The sequence below is a fragment of the Raphanus sativus genome, chromosome 2 (assembly GCF_000801105.2).
Source record: "Raphanus sativus cultivar WK10039 chromosome 2, ASM80110v3, whole genome shotgun sequence".
NCBI lineage: Eukaryota > Viridiplantae > Streptophyta > Magnoliopsida > Brassicales > Brassicaceae > Raphanus > Raphanus sativus.
In genome coordinates, this window is record NC_079512.1 from 27,992,542 (window position 1) to 28,012,936 (window position 20,395).

Sequence of the window (20,395 nt, forward strand, 5' to 3'; positions counted from 1 at the left end):
GCTTTTTGTAAAACGTAGGTTAACCATTCTCATATATAAACAAGAGTCAGATAAAGCGGACAAGATATACGCTCCGTTCATCTTCTTTCTTCTTCGATTTCTAGATTTTTTTTTGGTCAACGATTTCTAGATTTTTATGTTTGGATTTATTTATCTTTAGTAGTGAGATCAGTTGATGAGCAAATACTGCAACAATATGAAGGAGAAAATCTTCACGATTATTAGTATTTTATATTCTCTGATGATCTAATCTATTTTCGCTTTTTTTATTCGTTGTATTAGAAACAAGGGGTGTGATGAGTAACACTTTGGTCCGTGTTTCAGATTAACCGTGACTGATAATTTCTAACCAAACTCTGATCTCTTTGTTTTCTTCTAAAAACACTAAGAAATTTTGCTCTTGGCTCTGTTATTACTTTCTCTTGCCAGTATTATGCATTGATATTTTGTTTTTTCTATACCCAAATTATACCATATATTTTCTTTTTAAAAACTTGTGCTATGATGATCTTTTGAATTAAATTCACATGTCAGACTTCAGAGTTTCTTTTAATTAAGAATCGATGAGAATAAATATTCATATTTCTGAGCACAAGTAATCTTACTAGGCCATTGAATCAACCCTTTGAACTTAGTTAATTTTGGATCTGAAACATGATATTTAATTTTCCGAGTAAAATAAAGAGATTTTTTATCTGGGTTCAATAAGACTAAATAAAGGTTCACTATACTGAGCACGCACTGTTTTCTTTTCTTTTTTTTACACACTGAAGATTCATTCATTTAAAAACTCAGAGAAGGATACACTGTTATAAAGCTAAGCTGGGAGATATAACATCTCCAAATTATTTGATCTTACTAAATGTAATTAAATTCATAAAGTCACATGGAGTGCATTGGCTACTGTCATGTAATTTGTCACATGGCGATCTAAAACATTAGAGAAAGAGCAATAACCCAATGACTGCTAATTACGCAATGAATCAATCAGGAAGCAATACTATAAATAATAACATCAACTGTATCACTATGCTTAGTTTTGAAACTTCATGACAGAGAAGAAAAAACATTGATGTTGTGACATACCTAAATCATAGGGATTATTAATAAGTCAAGGTCAGGCTTTACTGTAGTTTGTGGACAAGAGAAAATAATTAAAATAATCGAATTATTCTTCACGGTATTTCGGCAATTAACAAGGTAAGAAAATTCAAAAGTTCAAGTTCCTATACAGCCATCAATAGCATAATCATATTCATTAGCACAAACTCACTGTAGATTTTTCATGCCATCAAAGCATAGGCCAAAAAGAAAAAAAAACTCACATGTTTCTTTTATTACCTGCATTGCCGTGGTCTGAAATTCTCAGTCGATAACAAATACGTTACGAGCTTCTCAACACGTTTAGCTCCAGGACCAGGCTTTACAACCGACGTATCACCAATCTCCGAACACGGGTCGCTCCCGTTCTCCCTCGTCCCAATACACCAACCACCAGGAGTAACCATCCCTTGACTCCGAGACAAGAGCTCCGAATCGATCTTATCGAGAACGGGTTCGTCTCTACGGAACTTCCTCGCGAAAGGTGCGTTACTGTCCACCATTCTATCGAAATCATCGAGCGTGAGATGGTGAGGATGCTGCTTCGGAGGATTGTCCCATGAGATGAAATGCAAGTCGCTGTTCACTGTGGTGTTTGCAAACTCTCTAGCGTTGCAGATCACGGTGTGGAAGTAGCCTTCTGGCGAGGAGAGGAAGTTGGCGTAGTACATTAAGACAATGCGAGGGAGATTGTCCCATCCCCAGATGAAGTAATCCACAAATGGTCGAGATAGCATCATCCACGCAGATCCTATTTAACCACATCAAAGAAACATAAGATCACATTTAAGGGATTCATATCCTAATATATTAATCACCCAAAAAGTACGGATTTTTAAAAAATGATATGAGTTTACTAAGTTTCCTACATTTCAGGAAGACCAACATGGATATTCATATATAAGATTTAAACATATTCCGAAAATGGTAACTTGCTAAAAATGGAAAGGTTAAAGAACCTGTGAAGAGTTTGAAAGCAGTAGGCATGCTTCTCTTCTGTGAAACCCAGAAAACATCAGCTTTCTTCGACATATACAAACCAGGATCAATAATTATCGGCTTTGCTCGATGCGACCTACAAAAATTCCACAAAATCTCATAATAACCAAAACCTTCTGCTGCCAGATCTATGGAAGGATCCAGAAGTTTCATAAGCTTACTTACTCTTTCCAGCCAATGTTGCTCGTATGATCAATGAAGTTGAGATCTCTAGGCAGATACGAAAACGTATGCAACAGATCTGTATATTCAAACCCCCAAAGAAAAACGATTCAACAACAACAACAATACTACACAGAGCCGCTTAAAGATTAAGAAGCTGTTATACCATCTTGTGTGACGAGAGGGTAATCAGACGCGCTGAGATTGATGAACCAATCCCAATCACCACCTTCCCTCAGCAGAATCGCGGCCGCGTGGAGCGTGTTCGCCACCATAGTCGGCCCGCGGTACGTGACGAAGTTGGCCTTCACGATCATCCTCACGTTCCCGAACCTCCCGAACAGAGTCTGGTTCGCGACGAACGCGCCGAGATCCAGCCGCTCCTCCGCGGAGGACTCGCGATCGAGGTGGACGACGTAGTGGTTGTTCGGGTGGTAGAGCGCCATCAGCGTGCGTTTCAGCATCTGGCCGTCGCCGGAGGAGCCGGAGATCAGGTACGCGAGGCGCGGCGGAGGAGGGGGAGTGGTCGTGGTTGCGGCGGAGGCGGAGGCGGAGGCGGAGACGGATAAGGGATTGATCTTGGACTCGACGAAGACGGAGGATCTGAGGGCGTAGACTGATAAGGGAATGAGACGGGATTGGGTGGAGGAGGAAGCTAAGGTTGTTAGGAAGAGGAGGAAGAGAGAGCAGATGGATCCGATGGCTAACGGGAGGATCCATCTCCGGTCTGCCGCTTGTTGCTGGTGACGACGGACTTGCAGATAACAGCTCTTCAGCTTCTTCATCTCTCTCTCTCTCTCTCTCGGGGCGTTTTCAGATCGGTTTGTTCAGTGGTGGTGGTGGTGAGAGAGAGAGAGAGTTGGAGTGAAGCTTTGGGTTTTGCTTAGACTCTCTCACAAACCGTAGATAGTACGAAATTGAAAAACAAAAGAAAAAAAAAAGATGAAGAATTTGTGTGTTTTCTTCTTCGTTTGTTGGTCTGTTCTTTTTGTATGTTCTATATTCTTATATTGCTTTATTTTTTCAATTATTACTTTTACAGCACTTTTTATATTTAGTAAATATTAGTATTTGATTGTTATCATATTAAAATATTTTTTAAAATAATTACTACAACAAATAATTAAATATCTAATTTTATGATATTTATGTCGGTAGGTGTTTGATATGAGATCTGTTTATTGTCTACAATTTAATACTTATTACATATTATTTTGTATTATCTAAAATATCGAGAGCATATATTTTTATAGTTTTATTTCTATATTTGGTCTTCTATGTGTTTTACCTAGTTTTTTAGTCCAGTCAAAGTGTCTTCTTGAGAAGTTATTTATTGTTTGAATTATGGTAATGGTCATTGTTAATCTTCATTTATTAAATGTATTTTTAGTAGGTGAATGAATGTTGTTTGATAGTACTGATATCGTATATACACTTAAATAAATGCATATGTAGCGTATGGAAAGGGTTTAAATTAATGAAGAACATTCAACTACTGTCATTCTGTTTCCATTAATGTTGATTATTTAGTCTATAAGAAATTTGGTTGAGGACTTTTAGTTGACTAATCTCTGTTCTGCTAATCCTTCACACGTTAGGCCTAATTTATTAAAGCCCATATCGAAAACGTATGCCTGCGTGTGTAAGATTAAAAACCAATATGCTTGTCAAGTTTTTCACCTTGTTTTCTTGATGATACCTTTTAATGACACCACGATAGTTGGAAGTTGGAACTGCAGCTGGTTTTTCACTACCATTCTTATTTAATTCAAGCTGAATACTATGTTTTTTCCACATAGCTTGGTCTTCCATTTACTATAGCCGTCAACTAATTTCTTATAAAACAAATAAAAAAATAAATGTGAAACTAAACATCTAGATAAACTATTGGTTCGTAGATTTAAGATGTTATTCGTATATAAAATTCGAGTATCTTCAAATTGACATGTACCAAGTGTATGCGGCCAAAGGATAAAAAATATGAAAGTAATGGACTAAAAAACAAATCAAAACTCGTGCGAGAGTCAAACCAAACAAAGCAGACCCGTGAGAATCTCTCAGATAACCAAATCGAGTGGAACATAGTTTTAGCAGCGCATTGAAACAATAATTAGGAAAGAGATTCGAAATGTTCTTCAAGACGATCCTTTTAATAGTTTTTTTTCCTTATTTGCTACAAATCCCAACACCGATTCAAAGAAAACAGAAAACAAATGAAAGATTTTAAAGCAAAACCAGGCAGAGAGATTAGTCCAAAAGATTAGAAAACCAAGGAGATGAAAAAACTAAGCTACCCCCTCCTCAAGGGCCTCATTTGGATGCTTGATTCTTCTCAAGGCTTGAGAGCGAGAGCAAACCCAACCTTGGCACTCTTCTCGATGGCCCTAGAGTCAACCTCTCCAGAAATGGTGATGAACGACTTTGGACGCCACTGGTGTTGGATCAAAGCGTTGGCTAAACCATCATTGTTCACACGTGCCTTCACTGTGGTCAATGGGTCAAGAGCATGCTGAGCACCAACGGTTATGGCGTTCTTTTGGGTAGTGAAGCTGTGTGTAACCTCAGCTCCAACCACTGTGTTGCTCAACGAGTTCACAGTGTGGTAGTACGACGCATTCAATTTGTCACCCTTGTCATTCCTAGCAAAATAAAGCACAAAGATCACTCACTCAGAACCCCCAAAATAAAACAGCAAGCTCGAGTTATAATTCCATATATGAGGTTTGGTAATGGAGGGAACTTACAGAGTAAGAGAAGCAATCAAATCGTCCTTGGTGAAACTGAAACCAGCATTGAAATGCTTGAAATCGCCGGACTGGGTGTTGAAGGAAACATCGGTACCAAGAGCCAAGACGTTGTTTCCAACCACACCGGAGAAATTGACAATGGGGCTAGCTGTCAAACCAACACTGGTGCAGATACCAGCATAGTCGTGCAGGTATTGGAGCTCAACCTGTTTTGAAAGAGAACAATTGTTTGTTGTTACACGGATGCATAAATAGCAAACGATTTTATAAACCAAAGAAGAAGTTAATTATATATTATTACCTTGCCAGATTTCTGATCAGGCACCTTGGCGCTGACGATTGCCTTCAAACCAGGGGTGGCCTCATCATAAGTGAAAGTGGTCAGCAGCTGGAAAAAAAGTTTACAAACATAGCCAAGTGAATAATGAGCAGAAATCAACACGTGAAAGCAAAAGAAAGTCATATATATAAGACAAGTTTGGGATGATGAATGTGTGGGTGTCGGTGAGTAAGCTTACAGAAGAGTCAGTGCCGACTTTGATATCGGCAGTGAAGTTCTTGTTCTTGACTTGGGTAAATACATCACCCACAAACAAATCTCCCTTGTTTGTTCCAGTGGTAGTGATTGCCTATAACACACAGAAAGAGACAAATCCTTAAAGCTATAAGAAGATAATCATAGTCACATAAAAGCTATCTGTTAAACAGGTATGAAGAAGAATCTGAAAAGAGAACTTACAACACCGGTGGAAGAGTAAGTGGTGATGCTGAGTTTCTGGTCTCCTTGGTAGTCCTTGTACAGAAGATCTGCAAACAGTCAAGAAGAACATTCAATACTCCTACAAATCAAACGATCACAACTAGAGGTATACAAGCTAAAAACATGATGCAGCTGCACTACTCTACATAGAGATATAGACAGTTTCCAGATCCGCTAAGATATTACAGCTACACCAAGGATGGATCGATTCAAAATCGAAACAGGCGAATATAGAAAATAGATTCAAGGCTAAGCGAAAAAGCTCTTAAACGACCGATAGAAAGTCAAATAGGCGACGATTGATAAAACCTAAAAGCGATTCGAAGAATCTCAACACAAAACCTAGGTCAACAAGTACGAAAAGCAAGTCTGATTACGAGGCGCAGTCACATTCACCTCACAAAGAGAGAGAGAGAGAGAGATTAGAGAGATGGAGGCTCGTTACCTCTGGCCTTTTTGCCGATTTCGGTGTAGAGTCCTGGACCTTTAACCATGATGATTGATTGTTTCTTTAGGGGGAAAAGCTGTCGCAGTATACGGAGCAGAGCAGAGCAGAGCAGGGGAGAGTGACGATGGCGTGTTTTTTTCTGGGTAAATGGTGGGTGTGTATATAAGGGGGATGAGAAAACCCTAAATCCCTTTATCAAGCAAAAATGTTTCAGCCGTTGGATCTATATCACCTGAGTTGCTTTCCCTTCTTTTTCAACCGTTGATTCGCTTATTCCCCACTCACCAAGGCATTTTTCTCTTTTTCCTCATTTTTTCTAATTTTTAATTGGCCTTTTCCATTTTCATTTGCGTGGAACGCAGGCGCCGTCTCTATTTTTGACTCTGTCTACAAAGAGAAAAAAAAAATTTTAAATTATAATATTAATATGTATCAGCTTCTAGAGTTAGATCACCTTACGAATTGTTATTTAGGGGGTGTTATTGGATTCCTAATTTGTAGAGATTTTTATAGATTTGGATTTTATAATATTAAATTAAGACTTTTAAAAAGTATGTTAAAGGTTGATGTTATTGGTTTATGAATTTATAATAAGTAGTTAGAAGTTTACAAAAATGTAGAGTTATTGGATTCATTGTTTTACAATGTCAATAAAAAAATTGTGTTATTCAAAAAATAAAGAAAGTTATTGATTTTGTCATCTTTTAAAGTCTGTAGTTATTAGATCATTGATTTATAAGAACTTGCTTTATAAAATTTGTCTCTCGAAATATTGCATCTAGCCCTAGTATTCTTAAAAACTCTTTTTATAATTTAACAAAAGCAAATAACAGGATCAAAACCTACATTCCGTAGCCGTCAAAACTATAACACGCCTGGATAGTAAGCTATTGTTATCATAACATCTCCATCAATGGTGGTTTTAAATGTATCATAATCATTCAAACTCAATCACTGCTTTGATGAAGATTTATGTTTTCTCTCACTTGATTATTCTCCTCAGCTCTAAATGTTCGAGCATCTGTAGTATCACCCATTCCAACTGCCAACGAACGTAGTTACACCATTTACAAATATGAGTTGCAGATCTTCAAATTTTGCAACAGAATCATAGCGTAGATGGGTATGTGTGGGATGTTTCTGTGGATAAATAAAAATTGTTTTCAGTTATAATATGTTTGAAAGCTTTCATAAATTTATGTAATCAAATACCTACCTTTAGATACTCATCCCACACCTCGACCAAGAGTTTTGTTTCCTCTTGTCTTCATTGACTATACGTACCTTTTTCTTTACTTTTCTGTGAATCTCCCAGTTATAGTAATATATCACATAATTCAAAATCAATATAGATAAGAAAAGAAACGCAAAGCAAAATATGAAAAAGATGCAATCAAACGAAGCATGCATGTTATACGTGCAAAAGTTAGAAATGAATAATACCTGCAGAGACAAAAGTTCTAGCAAAGCTAATGATTATAACTCGTCTTTGACTTGGAGATAATTATTAGAAATTGAATAGTCGGCAAAATAACCGATAATAACTAATGCAACAAACATAATATTATTCAATACTTTAGAGATAAACTCTACCAAAGTTTATAATTATTTATTTATAGCTAAATAATCTGTTATAATCTACAAGATTCTTTGACAAATTTTTTAAGAATCTAGAAATTCTTTTTAAATCTATTAAACTATTTATTTTCTAAAATAATCAAAACTATTTTAAAATCTTAAACCAATAACACTTTTTGTTTAGACATTACTCTTCATATTTATCACTGCGCTGTTGATTTTTCTTTAAATGATGTTCTTATAGATATACGTAGTTTACTCTTATACATTAGCTTAAGTAGATTATTTCGAAAATTTAGATTTAATATCAGGGGGGAATGATTTGAAAATGTGCAAATAACTAGAATATTGGTTCACATAGGTTATAAGCCTTTATCAATCAACATTTCAAAAAATCCCATGACTAAAATGTGATGTGAAATTCAATATGTCTACCAAAATAAAAGCTAACATGCATGTCATATTCATAGGTCCAGTACAAAATAATATGCCAAAGTTATTGGTAAGAAAAACAGCATTCCAAACATCACCCTGCAAAAGCAAAACCATAAAATTAAATATCAGAAATATAATTAAAAATCAAACAACAATTCATTTAAATAAATCTATCTTATTAAAACAGAAATATTCTGTTGGACCTAACATTTATTTTGTAAGTTTTTAAATTAAATACACATTTATACTTTATAGTTAAACATACATTAAATCACTAATGTTCATTTCTTTATACTACTATTCATGTTTCCAAACAATATACTTATTTCTTTATATTACTATCAATGTTTCCAAACAATATATTTTTATACTACTATCAATAATATAATAATTAATCTTAATTATTTTATATCTATCATTTTCTCTTTAAAATTTTGTAGAAACGTCACAATTTCATAAATTGCAAAATAGTAAACTTTAAAATTTCGATTATAACTTTAAAATTTTGATTATAAGATTACAAATTATGAAACTATTACAATTTAAATCCAATTAGATTGCATATCGGTCATCCATCAATTCAATTGGTTAGTCTCGGGTTTTAGTGATTTTCTAATATGAATATTTTAAAAACCTAAATTGAATTGTCAGATCTCCGGATTAACCAGTATAATCATAATCGGGTTGAATTTTAAAATACTGATTTAAATACAAAAATATTTTAAATACACACTCTTTACAAAATTACCAAAATATTTTTTAAATTATTAGTAAAATTTTTCATGTTAAAATATCTCGCGCTTCAAAAGCGCAGATCAAAATCTAGTTAATAGTAATAGGCTTTAACTGATGCATTATTAACACTTCAAACTGCTTGCCTGTAATATTGCGAGTTGCGACTCTGAAAATAGTGCCTTGTAATCTGATACAAAATGCAGAAGCAATCATAAGAGCAGGTTAAATATGAACTTGAGGACCATTGTTATAATCGCCATTTTTGTTCCACATGCTAAGATACTTTGTGATGCCATGAACAGACCTGTTTATTAAAACATCCACAAGAAGCCAATATTATGCATATAACAAATCCAAAAGTCCAATATTTAATGAGGGTTCTTAATTAGCAAGTAAATATTCATCTAAGTGTGTGTTATGAACATCAATCATGTACGGTAACTTAATGAATTGCCACCTTGTCCAACAATTCTTCTATCCCATTTTACGATATCAATTAAATAACGTTCATCATGGTGTTCCTAACTTCCTAAATTAATCTTTGTTCTTACATTAATATTTCCATTTTAACATTTTTTCACTAAATAAAGCTCCAGTGAGCCATTACATTACCTCTATCATATTTTATAACTTTTCATATTCAAATTTTTTATTTGAAGTAAAGATATTCTAAATTATATCTGAAGCTTTTTATTACTTTTCTGTACCAATCAACAATATATCCGTGTGTATGTATTACCAATTTTAAATCAAATATAATTCCGTTAAAAAATATACTATATAATAGTCTCGTTTTTTTTGTTGTTTCAGTGAACTTTGGCCATGTTCGTTTGTAGGTCGCTAGCGTCAGCGACCAGAGTCAACGACCAGCGTCAGCGACCAGCGACTTGATGTCGCTGTATGTTGTTCGTTTGAAGGTCGCGCGACTGATCGCAGCGGTTGTTGCTCCGTTGTTCGTTTGTAAGTCGCGAAGTTGAACGCAGCGGTTGTCGATACATTGTTCGTTTCAATGTCGCTGGCGACCAAATAATTATATTTAGCTTATTAAGTCGATTATTTTTACAAAAATATGATTTTAAGAATTATTTTTAACTTATTCATATCTTGTAATATAAAAACTATATCAATAAACAAAACATAAATAAATATTTAAAAACAAAAGTCAAATGTTTTAAGACTAATAATAAACTCAAATCAAATAAACTAATAAGGTAATCGATATCCTCTACTCAACTCACTAGTAATATGATCACGTAAATTTTCCATGGCTCTGTCACCAGTCGAATTATATGGAATATGTCCATCATAACCATCACCATCTTCTTCTTCTTCTTCTTCTTCATCATCTTCAATTTCATTATCACCATGAGCATGATATTCTTCTCTTCCCTGCCAATGCACAAAATCATTATCTTCTCGATGTGAATCACGTATGAAGTTGTGTAGAGCCATTGTTGCCGTCACTAGCTTCATCCATTTGATCAAACCATATTTAGGATGTCCACGGTCAAGAATTCTCTATTTTGCTTTCCACACTCCAAATGTCCGCTCAATCACTGATCGTAAGCTTGAATGTCTCCGGTTGAACACTTCTCGAGTGTTCGTTGGTGGTCCTCCTCTGTTGAACTGATCAAGATGATACCGAACTCTACGATACGGACCAAGATATCCTGTTCTTGTAGGATATCCAGCATCAACCACATAATACTTTCCATTTGGCGGATGTGGAAAAAAGGGCTCATTCCTTGCACAGTAAGTCAATACCAAGCTTCCGACATCGCCAACCTTCCCAAAGCATCATATACAAGTCCGGTTCTGTTGTGGGTAAGCTTCTTGAACTTGACATATGCTTTTCTACTAATATCAACCTTGTTCTTAAACCTGTCCCATATCCATCTCTTACCAAATTTCTCTTCAAACTTATTTACGATGAACTCTCTTCCAGCTAGATTTATGCCACTCCTTGGTTTGTTCCCTTTCTTTTTCTCATCAGCATATAGAGCAAAGAAATGCCTAACTTCTTCATCGGTCCATTTCTAAATAACAAGTCTCATCAATAGACAAACAAGCTAAACTAACAGAAAAAACAATCACAAAATATCTATGAAACTAGAACTGCATAAAACACTTACGTCATCAGCCATTCTTCTTGCCTTGTATAGTTGTGATTTATGTTGAAACCTGAGAAGTGAAACAAATGCAAGTTAATAATTACTCTGTTTAATTCAAAGTCAGCGAGAATATACATGTATTAGCTGTGACATTAAGAAAGCAAAACTGAAACATAACTCTTAAGCATGTTCAAAAAAAAAATAACTCTTAAGCATGTTCAAAAAAAAAAAATTCTTAAGCTACGTGAAAGAACTAACCCACATGCCAACCAGGTTCTTTAGAATCAGATAGCAAAATGCCATTAATCTACTTGTTTCAACCAAAGCAATATTAATCTGATATGTGAATGAAGTAATGAATTAAGACAAGATCAAAAACTTATAATAATTGATATCGAAAACCCATCTCACTGATCAAAACCCAGAACTATGTCCATCTCACTAAGACTACGTTTTGAAACATGCCCATCTCACTGATTTCAGTACAAGCTATAAACCCTCCTAAATATCTCAAGTGAAGGTCGAGATCATACCTGTGTCCGAATCAGAATCAGAGAGAGATCGTGAGAGATGGTGAAGAGAGAGAGAGAGAGATGGTGAAGAGAGATCGTGAGAGAGGAGGCCGTGAGAGATGGTGAAGAGAGATCGTAGAGAGAGAGAGAGAGAGAGAGAGAGAGAGAGAGAGAGATGGTGAAGAGAGATCGTGAGAGAGGAGGTGTGAGAGAGCTGAGAGGGGCAAGAGAGTTTTAGAGTTAAGGGTATGACTTTGTGATTTTGAAAATAAACCGAAGATATTTTTGTCTTTTTACACTATTTTATTTTTATTTATCGCTGGTCTCTATCTCAACGCTGAAATTTCCGGCGATCGAAATTTTTGAACGCCGACGCAGAACCAGCGACCACCAAACGAACAACGTTTAGACGCTGGAACTGGTCGCTGACGCTAGTGACCTACAAACGAATAGGACCTTTGTCAAAAGGATAAAACGTTACTAACCATATCAAAGCTTCACAACACAAAAAAGATATACAATTCTTAGTTTTCTAATTATTATCTGTTAGAAGGAAATACTAAAAAACAATAGATATAAAATCATTGACCTTCGTGAACAAAGATTTTTTTTTTTTTTTGAGTGACATGAACAAAGAAATTTAAGGCTATAAAATTTTTAAAATTCAAAATAATACGTTTTTTTTCAACATTCAAAATAATACGTTATCACTCAAAATTCTTCATTCCTATTTTTGTCCCATATAAAACCTAAAGAAAGAAAATAAATTGAGAGCTAAAAATAATAATTTAAAATTTAAAAAAACATAGAAAGTCTCCACAAATAAACAATGACGGCTCTCCATCCTTAGCGGCAACTTCCTAAATTGAAGATTGCTTCATAACCAAGTTTATTTTAAACACCAATCATTCACGTTTCTTTAAATGCGCAGTAGGAACCATCATCTAAAAAGGCTTTCGACTCCCAAAGCAAATAAATAACCAAATATTAGACAAACGACCTAAATTCATGTTGAAAGCTTGGTAATTCTCCATTTAAATTTTAACCCCTTAAGATAACAAGGGGAAAAATTATATTTAATATACAAGCTGTTTTTTTTTTTGAAAATAATATACAAGCTGTTTTAGAGAGAAAATAGACCACGCAAACATTTACAAAGTTGGAGATGGCTAGGCTGTTAAAGTTGATGTTTATGTTTTATATCGCCGGCCTGATGATTCCGACCATACGAGCAAACTTTTCTGAGTTGGACGAATATTGGTCGAAACGAGCCGACGAAGCCCGAGAATTCACCCTTCAATCTTATCATTCTGATCCTTACGAAGTCGTTGATCACTTTCACGAACGTCATTACGAGTAAGTCAAGTTTACATCTATAAGTTTGAACCATAAACATAAATTAACTAAGAGCAATTCTCTAAAATAACAATTTTTAAATTTTTGTCACAAATTTTTGTCACAAAAATAGTACTAAAAATGACCAAAATAACATTTTTTATTTTTAAAAATTTGAACATATTTTAAAGTCACGCCCTTTAACTCTAAATTTTAATTTTTAGATTAATTAACCCAAGGTTATAAATGCATATTTACCTTTCAATAAAAAATTATTTTAGTCATTTTCTTTTTTTTGATACTATTTTTGTGACAAAATCTTGGTTTGGTGCTATCCTAAGTTTTTTTTTTCATTAATAACTAATGTTGGATTCTTGTTTTGGTTTGGGTGTATAGCAACTCTACTGATGTAACGGAGACCGAGGAAGATAGCGACGTGGAGCCTGAAGAGGTGGAAGATGATGTCATTGAAATGGTCGGAGACGAGATGAACAGCACGAGGCGGATCTTAAGAGGTAAAAATAAAGGTAAAGGTAAAGGTAAGGGAAAAAGAAAAGGAAAATGGAGTAAGCTCAAGGGGCCGTGTACCGCAAGTAACCCGATAGATAAATGCTGGCGTTGCCGCTCGAATTGGGCTAGGCGTCGTAAGAATCTTGTCAAATGTGTCCGCGGGTTCGGACACAGCACAATAGGTGGAAAGCGTGGACGCATCTACGTGGTTACAAGCAACCTCGACGACGACATGGTGAACCCTAGACCCGGGACATTACGTCACGCCGTGATTCAGAAAGAACCTCTTTGGATCATTTTCAAGAACGATATGCACATTCGTTTAAGCCAAGAGCTTATGATTTGTAGCTTCAAGACGATCGATGCGCGAGGAGCTGATGTCCATATCGCGCATGGCGCAGGGATCACGATGCAGTTTGTGAGACATGTCATTATCCATGGATTGCATATTCACCACATTTGCCAGAGTAACGGTGGTATGATCCGAGACTCAGTAAACCATTTCGGAATGAGAACGAAAGCCGATGGTGACGGTATATCTATATATGGTTCGTCTCAGATATGGCTTGACCATATTTCCATGTCTAAATGTCAAGATGGACTCATTGATGCCATTGTTGGATCTACTGCCATTACAATCTCCAACTCTCACTTCACTCACCACAATGACGTGAGCATTCATATCTATATAACTTGGTTATTAGGTTAGATGGACTCTAAGTTTCAAACTAACTGGTGATAAATGAATTGGTCTATTACTTATTTTCCAATTTTTGATGTGGAACATCTATCCCTAATATATATTAATATTAGGTATATACTAGACAACAACCATCTGTTGATCTATATACTAATCTTATTTCTGGGGGATGTCTGTTTGTGCAGGTGATGTTGCTTGGTGCACAAAACGACAATCAAGGAGACAAGAAGATGCAAGTCACAGTGGCTTATAACCATTTTGGTAAGGGACTTGTGCAGAGGATGCCAAGGATCCGGTGGGGGTTTGTTCATGTTGTGAACAATGACTACACTCATTGGGAGCTTTACGCTATTGGAGGTAGTCAAGCTCCCACGATACTCAGCCATGGAAACCGATTCATAGCTCCTCCACACAAACCTCATTACCGAGAGGTAACTTTAAAAACAACAAAAAACAAATGTAACATTGAAACTTATATAAAAAAAATTGTTACGTGTAGGTGACTAAGAGAGATTATGCTCCGGAAAATGAGTGGAAACATTGGAATTGGAGATCAGACAAAGATATGTTCATGAACGGAGCTTATTTTAGACAATCTGGGAATCCTCATTTTAAATATGTCCACACGAGAAAACAAATGATTAAACCGAAACATGGAATAGCGGTTTCTATGCTGACCAAATACGCGGGAGCACTTGATTGCAAAGTCGGAAAACGCTGTTAGAACTTTCCTCTTTTTGTTACGATGTCTTAATTAAAGACAATCTTTTCAACATTTAGATTTTTTTGCTTCTAACTAGTTCAGGAAATAAAGAATTAAGAGGGTGAGTATGACAACCGTTTTAGTTTGTAAAGGTTATTTTGTGTAAAATAGCTGATTCCTGTGACTAGGTGTTGCGTATTGTGTGGTGTCTCCTCTTTTTGTACATTAGCACATTCGTTTTGAGCGAAAATGTGATAAATATTTGTTTATACCGACTTTTGTTGGTGAAATGTGAAAAGTATTTACAAAAATATTATAAGCCATTTTTGATGTCTGATGAATCAGCAATTTCGTGAGTGGAGTATATTACAAAAGTTGAATAACCGGTTTAGATTAACCGGATTTAAACCGACAAAATCTAGCAAGCAAGTAGCAACTATATAATGCTCCAAGTAAGCTTACTTTCATCCCAAGAAAACTTCTAACCTGCGAAACCTTTTTTTGTTATTGTTTTGGATTTAGTTTTTGTCATTACTATCTAGCAATCAGTCTCTAGTTAGCTAGATGGGGATTAATTAGTTATTCTAATGTGTACTGGTTCATGTCCCCTCAAAACTATTATAGGTATCTCAGGCCATCCTACTTGTTTTCAACAATTTGGGATTGGTCCCTATAGGAAAACAAGACTCTATATCCCGCTGGCGTGGAATATGAAATGGCTGAATGTATGTTATTCTATAAACCAACCAGAGGATCTTAACGTAGTTGTAGCGATATATGGAGGCCCAAAGGTTGAGGACTGAGAGCTTTTTGTCCACTTCACTTTACAGATTTTGAATCTGTTTTCTTAAAAGGTTTAAATTCTTCTTTGTACATAAAAAGGAAAGGCAAACAGAAAAACATAGATCTTTAGTTTAAAATTTTATATCTTTGCACTCTGATCAAGTTTAACTAATACTTTAACGATCGTTACATTGAGTTTTTCGGTTTGGAATGTATGCTCTAGTAAGGACAATAACTACTTCGACATATACCACAAGATGCTCGGGTGACTTTGAAATTACAAATTAGTTGTTTATTTAATAGTCAAATAACCGTATAGTTGGTATACACATTGAATTTCAACCGGTCGATACGCTCAAATATCCACGGAGAAGAATAAGTAGTGGTACTACCTATACATGTCCCATGTACTCCTTCAACTTAGGGTCTGACTGGTGTAACCGCAGCGGTTGCGGTTGCGGGAGTTTGTGGGTGCGGGTGGTTGCGGTTTTAAACGTTTTTAGAGATTTATACGACTGGTACAACTATTAGAAATTATTGCGTTTGCGGGACTCTTATGACTGGTAAACTACCAAACGCAACATCTGTTAAATAATAATTTAACAATATTTACATTTTATGTGATTATAAAAATATTAAAAATCATAATGATATGATAAATATAAAATTTATATTTATCATATCATATTATTAAATTTTAAAAATTTATAGAAAATGTTTTGGTTTTAAAATTTTATAATATAAATTGAAATATAATATGAATATATTTTACAATTTCTATTATTTCAATTTAAAATTTTTATTGGATATTTTTAGTATTATTTTTATTTATTATGTTTTTAAAAAAAAATTATCCTTCTGCAACCGCCCGCAACCGCAAACGCTAGCTGGAACCAGCTTTTGATTTTAAGAAGTTCGGAGCGGTTTGAAGCGATTTATAACGTTTTCTGTGATTGTTTCGAAATGCCAACAACTGCTATGAACCGCAAAAGTTACGTTTGCGGGTGATAGCAGGAAAACCAGCCAGCCCCTTAATTAATATTTTGTGCGAGTAAAAAGATTACGATCAAATTTGAATTCTAAAATATCTTGGATAATGCATAGAGATGGGAGCCTAAACACATCAATGATAAAACTAATCTTTCATTCAATGACCAATCTCAAACCATTGACTTAACTTTCAATAGAGAATCTCCAAGTTGTCTCCAAACTTATCAATCTTTCTTTAATTGTTTAATGTCAATGTCTAAATCCAAACCATTGACCTCATGTCAGTAGTAAAATCTATCCGCGAGTTGATGGCCTTTAGATATTATTTGTTATAGTTGTATTTTCTGTTGATGGCCATCTCAAATATACGAACTCTTAGTTAGCATTTTCAGTTGATGGCCATCTCAAATATACGAACTCTTCGTTAGCATATAAAACATCTTGGCTTCGAATGTTTACAAACCGTCTTGGGTTCAAGTCTGAGCTTCCATCTTAAATTTGATTTTTTTTGGCCATCCAGTCATGCTTTCGGATAACGCAGTTAGTACTATTTGGGCATGTTTGTTTCTGTATCCAGATAGAGCCATTTGGATGAAGATGAGAATTTTGTTTGTTTAGACACTAAAAGTGCAACTCATTCAGATGGATTATTCGGATGACTTTTGGAAGTCTAGGTTCAATTTTGAAGTTCATTCAAATGAACTAATTTGAGTCATTTGAATAGAAATGGTTCATTCAAAATGGTATAATATCTATTATGTCCCTAATGTAATTCACAAATTATAAACTTAAACATAATATCATTTTGTCCCACGTAAAAATTGACAAAAGCACAAAATCATTTTTTCCGCCAAAACCGAAAAAATTTTGTTTTCCCGCCAAAACTGAATATCTCGTTTCCTCGTAAAAACGTGTTTCCCGCCAAAACGGCAAAATACGTTTTCCAACCAAAATCGAAAAAAATTTATTTTCCCGCAAAAATGCATTTTCCCGTCAAAACCACAAAAACGCGTTCCTGCTAAAATAAAAAAAAATCTTATTTTACAGTGAGACCGCAAAAAATGCGTTTTCCCGCCAAAACCAAAAAATCTTATTTTCCCAAAAAAAAAACGCGTTTGCCGCCAAAACCACAAAACGCGTTTCCCGCCAAAATCGAAAAAAATCATTTTCCAGCGAAAACCGCAAAATCTCATTTTTCCGTCAAAACAGCAAAAAACGGGTTTTCTCGCAAAAACCAAAAAATCTAATTTTCCCGCCAAAACTGCAAAAACATGTTTTCCCGCCAAAACCGCAAAAATGCATTTTCCCGCCAAAACCGAAAATCTTGTTTTCCCGCCAAAACCGCAAAAACGTGTTTCCCACCAAAACCACAAAATCTCATTTTTTCGTCAAAACCAAAAAATCTCATTTTCTCGCCAAAATTGAAAAATCTCGTTTTCCCGCAAAAACAGCAAAAGCGCGTTGTCCCGGCAAGAACGAAAAAATCTCATTTTCCCGTCAAAACCGCATAAACGTGTTTTCCCGTTAAAACCGAAAATCTCCTTTTTTTTTCAAAAACCGAAAAGTCTTGTTTTCCCGCGAAAACCGCAAAAATGTGTTTTCCCGCCAAAACTACAAAATGTGCTTTTCTGCCAAAACTACAAAATATGTTTTCCTGCCAAAACCGCAAAATCTTATTTTTCCACCAAAACCTAAAAAATCTCTTTTTCCCGCCAAACTGAAAAAATCGTTACCGCAAAAACGTATTTCCCGCCAAAATCAAAAATTTGTATTTTCACACCAAAACCAAAAAATATGTTTGTTCGCTAAAACTGAAAAATCTAGTTTTCCCGCCTAAACCACAAAATTTTTTTTTTAATTTTTGAAATAATTCTAATGTAAATATATTAAACTAAATAATTAAATGTAATATAGTTAAAAATAATATCCATCATATGATTAAACTAACACAAGAGTATTTTGGTAATACTAAACTCATTTGAATGAAAATGAAAATAAAGAAATAAACATATGATTCATTTAGATGATTCATCTAGATGAGATATCTGGATGAACAAACAAACATGTACAAAAATCTGAATGATCATCTAGATTGATCATATAAATGAATCATCTGAATGGAAATGACAAATGGTGAAACAAACAGCCCCTATAACTGCATCAGTTTAAAAAAAAAATTACAAACACGTCAATTAATTGTAATAAAAATTTCTATAAGTATTTATATTTTTTTTTATTAGTACTGCACCACAATTGTTTTGCATGTTGTCATTCAGACATTTTATATCAACAAAAAATATTTTAAAGCTGATTGTATATAGCATTTCCTGACAGATTAGGATTTACCCATGAATTCTTTTAGACTGAAAATATTGATGGTATTCTAATTATTATTATTTTGTATACATTATTATTTAAAATGATTTCATGATTATATTTTTTTGTAACCAAAACTCATTCTCATGTTTGAAATCACAACATATAATATAGAATATGATGTCACTTTTGAGTAATCAATTATATGACTTAAAGGTTATTTTTGGTGTTTTTAATCAAACTAATAACACAATCGTTATTAGTTTTATTAGTTCAGATATTTTAATTACTTCTGGCAGTGACATACAAAAACACCAGTAATGAAATGAAATTGTATATTATAGATATTATTTGGATTACATCAAAGTAATAAAATCAAGAATGATGTTTCAGTTCAGGACCTTCAGGTTATATCTTGTTATGTGAAAATGTTGGGATATAATTTATTACTCTCTCCGTTTCATATTACTTGTCATTCTAACTTTATGCACACAGATTAAAAAACATTTAGTTTTACATATTTCAAAAATAAAAACACTGTTACCAATACATCTAACCATATATTAACCAATAGAATAATAAAATAGAGAATATTGTTAATAAATTTTGCATTGAAAATCAAAAATGACACTTATTTTGAAACAAAAAAATTCTTCTAAAACGTAAAATAATTCGAAACAAGAGGGAGTACTTTTTAGAGTGTATAATTTTGTTAAAAAAGCTCGTGTCAAGACTCTGATCTGTGTCTTTAGAGTCGCAGAGGCATGTTAATTAACCCTTTCATTTATTCATCTTCTGAACAAAAAAATCAAATACTTTCTTTCTCTTCCTTACAAATTTATTGAACTGTTGTATTTATAAAATTATTTAACAGTGCGACCACATGAACATCTATCTTATTAAAATAGAAACATTGTAATGGACCTAACTATTATTTTGTAAGATTTTAAATTAAATGCACACTTTCTTATATAGGTATATGATATCCACGTGAATTCATTAATAGACTGAGACTCTTTCTTTTATTTTGTTGGTTTAAGAAATAAATGGTCCAACGCTAATTAAAAGATTTGAAATATATTCATGTTTATAATCATAGGATAAGCAACTCCATCTTTTCTTTATTTAAGTTAGTGCATAGTTGCATACGATTATTTTTTAAAATTATCCTCGAGTTCTACATAACATATTATGTACAAATATATGTACAGATTCTATTTACCTCTATATTACGTAATGTGTAATATTATTAAAATTGAATTTAATACCACCAAACCTTAAGAATACATATAAACATTTCTTTGAGAATATATCTTCTCTATTAAAAGAGAAGTATCATTTTATCTATTATAAATAGTCATATGATTATAATTTTATTATAAAATAATTTTAATTAGAATTATTATTAAAAAAAACAAAATAAAATAAAACCAAATTTTATTATATTAGTCTACTGTAAATGTTCATTAT

The 20,395-nt window shown here is 34.0% G+C and overlaps 3 protein-coding genes, 1 long non-coding RNA gene and 2 other non-coding genes across 6 annotated transcripts; 3 read left to right on the plus strand and 3 right to left on the minus strand.

The window, feature by feature from the left end:
* Window positions 1-166: 166 nt before the first annotated feature.
* On the plus strand, window positions 167-247 carry LOC130508858 (small nucleolar RNA Z199). The gene has a single exon (XR_008943042.1). It is a non-coding gene; the product is annotated as a small nucleolar RNA Z199 (small nucleolar RNA).
* A 246-nt stretch (window positions 248-493) lies between these two features.
* On the plus strand, window positions 494-596 carry LOC130508863 (small nucleolar RNA R64/Z200 family). The gene has a single exon (XR_008943047.1). It is a non-coding gene; the product is annotated as a small nucleolar RNA R64/Z200 family (small nucleolar RNA).
* Window positions 597-1,151: 555 nt separating this feature from the next.
* Window positions 1,152-3,241, minus strand: LOC108843252 (beta-glucuronosyltransferase GlcAT14B). The gene is made up of 4 exons (XM_018616399.2): window positions 2,429-3,241; window positions 2,266-2,341; window positions 2,061-2,176; window positions 1,152-1,852 (listed from the first exon to the last, which is right to left on the minus strand). The coding sequence occupies exons 1-4, from the start codon at window positions 3,045-3,047 to the stop codon at window positions 1,338-1,340; spliced, it is 1,326 nt and encodes a 441-aa protein (XP_018471901.1). The 5' UTR covers window positions 3,048-3,241; the 3' UTR covers window positions 1,152-1,337.
* A 1,150-nt stretch (window positions 3,242-4,391) lies between these two features.
* Window positions 4,392-6,374, minus strand: LOC108816987 (mitochondrial outer membrane protein porin 3). The gene is made up of 6 exons (XM_018589565.2): window positions 6,215-6,374; window positions 5,749-5,816; window positions 5,528-5,638; window positions 5,311-5,397; window positions 5,007-5,215; window positions 4,392-4,901 (listed from the first exon to the last, which is right to left on the minus strand). Exons 1-6 carry the CDS (start codon window positions 6,261-6,263, stop codon window positions 4,595-4,597), a joined length of 831 nt encoding a protein of 276 aa, XP_018445067.1. The 5' UTR covers window positions 6,264-6,374; the 3' UTR covers window positions 4,392-4,594.
* A 4,359-nt stretch (window positions 6,375-10,733) lies between these two features.
* Window positions 10,734-11,660, minus strand: LOC108822189 (uncharacterized). The gene is made up of 3 exons (XR_008937714.1): window positions 11,610-11,660; window positions 11,098-11,146; window positions 10,734-11,001 (listed from the first exon to the last, which is right to left on the minus strand). It is a non-coding gene; the product is annotated as an uncharacterized LOC108822189 (long non-coding RNA).
* Window positions 11,661-12,562: 902 nt separating this feature from the next.
* LOC108836468 (probable pectate lyase 19) lies at window positions 12,563-15,042 on the plus strand. Its single transcript, XM_018609624.2, has 4 exons — window positions 12,563-12,944; window positions 13,320-14,103; window positions 14,319-14,564; window positions 14,633-15,042. Exons 1-4 carry the CDS (start codon window positions 12,754-12,756, stop codon window positions 14,855-14,857), a joined length of 1,446 nt encoding a protein of 481 aa, XP_018465126.1. The 5' UTR covers window positions 12,563-12,753; the 3' UTR covers window positions 14,858-15,042.
* Window positions 15,043-20,395: the final 5,353 nt, after the last annotated feature.

What these genes read in the sequence shown, in the direction of transcription:
- LOC108843252 (XM_018616399.2), bottom strand. Translation starts at nt 3,047, where the DNA reads ATGAAGAAGCTGAAGAGCTGTTATCTGCAAGTCCGTCGTCACCAGCAA. An exon ending in CCCTCTCGTCACACAAGATG is followed by an intron (nt 2,342 to 2,428) that starts GTATAACAGCTT and finishes TTGAATATACAG; the next exon opens with ATCTGTTGCATACGTTTTCG. An exon ending in AGCAACATTGGCTGGAAAGA is followed by an intron (nt 2,177 to 2,265) that starts GTAAGTAAGCTT and finishes GAATTTTTGTAG; the next exon opens with GTCGCATCGAGCAAAGCCGA.
- LOC108816987 (XM_018589565.2), bottom strand. Translation starts at nt 6,263, where the DNA reads ATGGTTAAAGGTCCAGGACTCTACACCGAAATCGGCAAAAAGGCCAGA. An exon ending in AATCGGCAAAAAGGCCAGAG is followed by an intron (nt 5,817 to 6,214) that starts GTAACGAGCCTC and finishes GACTGTTTGCAG; the next exon opens with ATCTTCTGTACAAGGACTAC. An exon ending in AAGTCGGCACTGACTCTTCT is followed by an intron (nt 5,398 to 5,527) that starts GTAAGCTTACTC and finishes CTTTTTTTCCAG; the next exon opens with CTGCTGACCACTTTCACTTA.
- LOC108836468 (XM_018609624.2), top strand. Translation starts at nt 12,754, where the DNA reads ATGGCTAGGCTGTTAAAGTTGATGTTTATGTTTTATATCGCCGGCCTG. An exon ending in TTTCACGAACGTCATTACGA is followed by an intron (nt 12,945 to 13,319) that starts GTAAGTCAAGTT and finishes TTGGGTGTATAG; the next exon opens with CAACTCTACTGATGTAACGG. An exon ending in ACAAACCTCATTACCGAGAG is followed by an intron (nt 14,565 to 14,632) that starts GTAACTTTAAAA and finishes TGTTACGTGTAG; the next exon opens with GTGACTAAGAGAGATTATGC.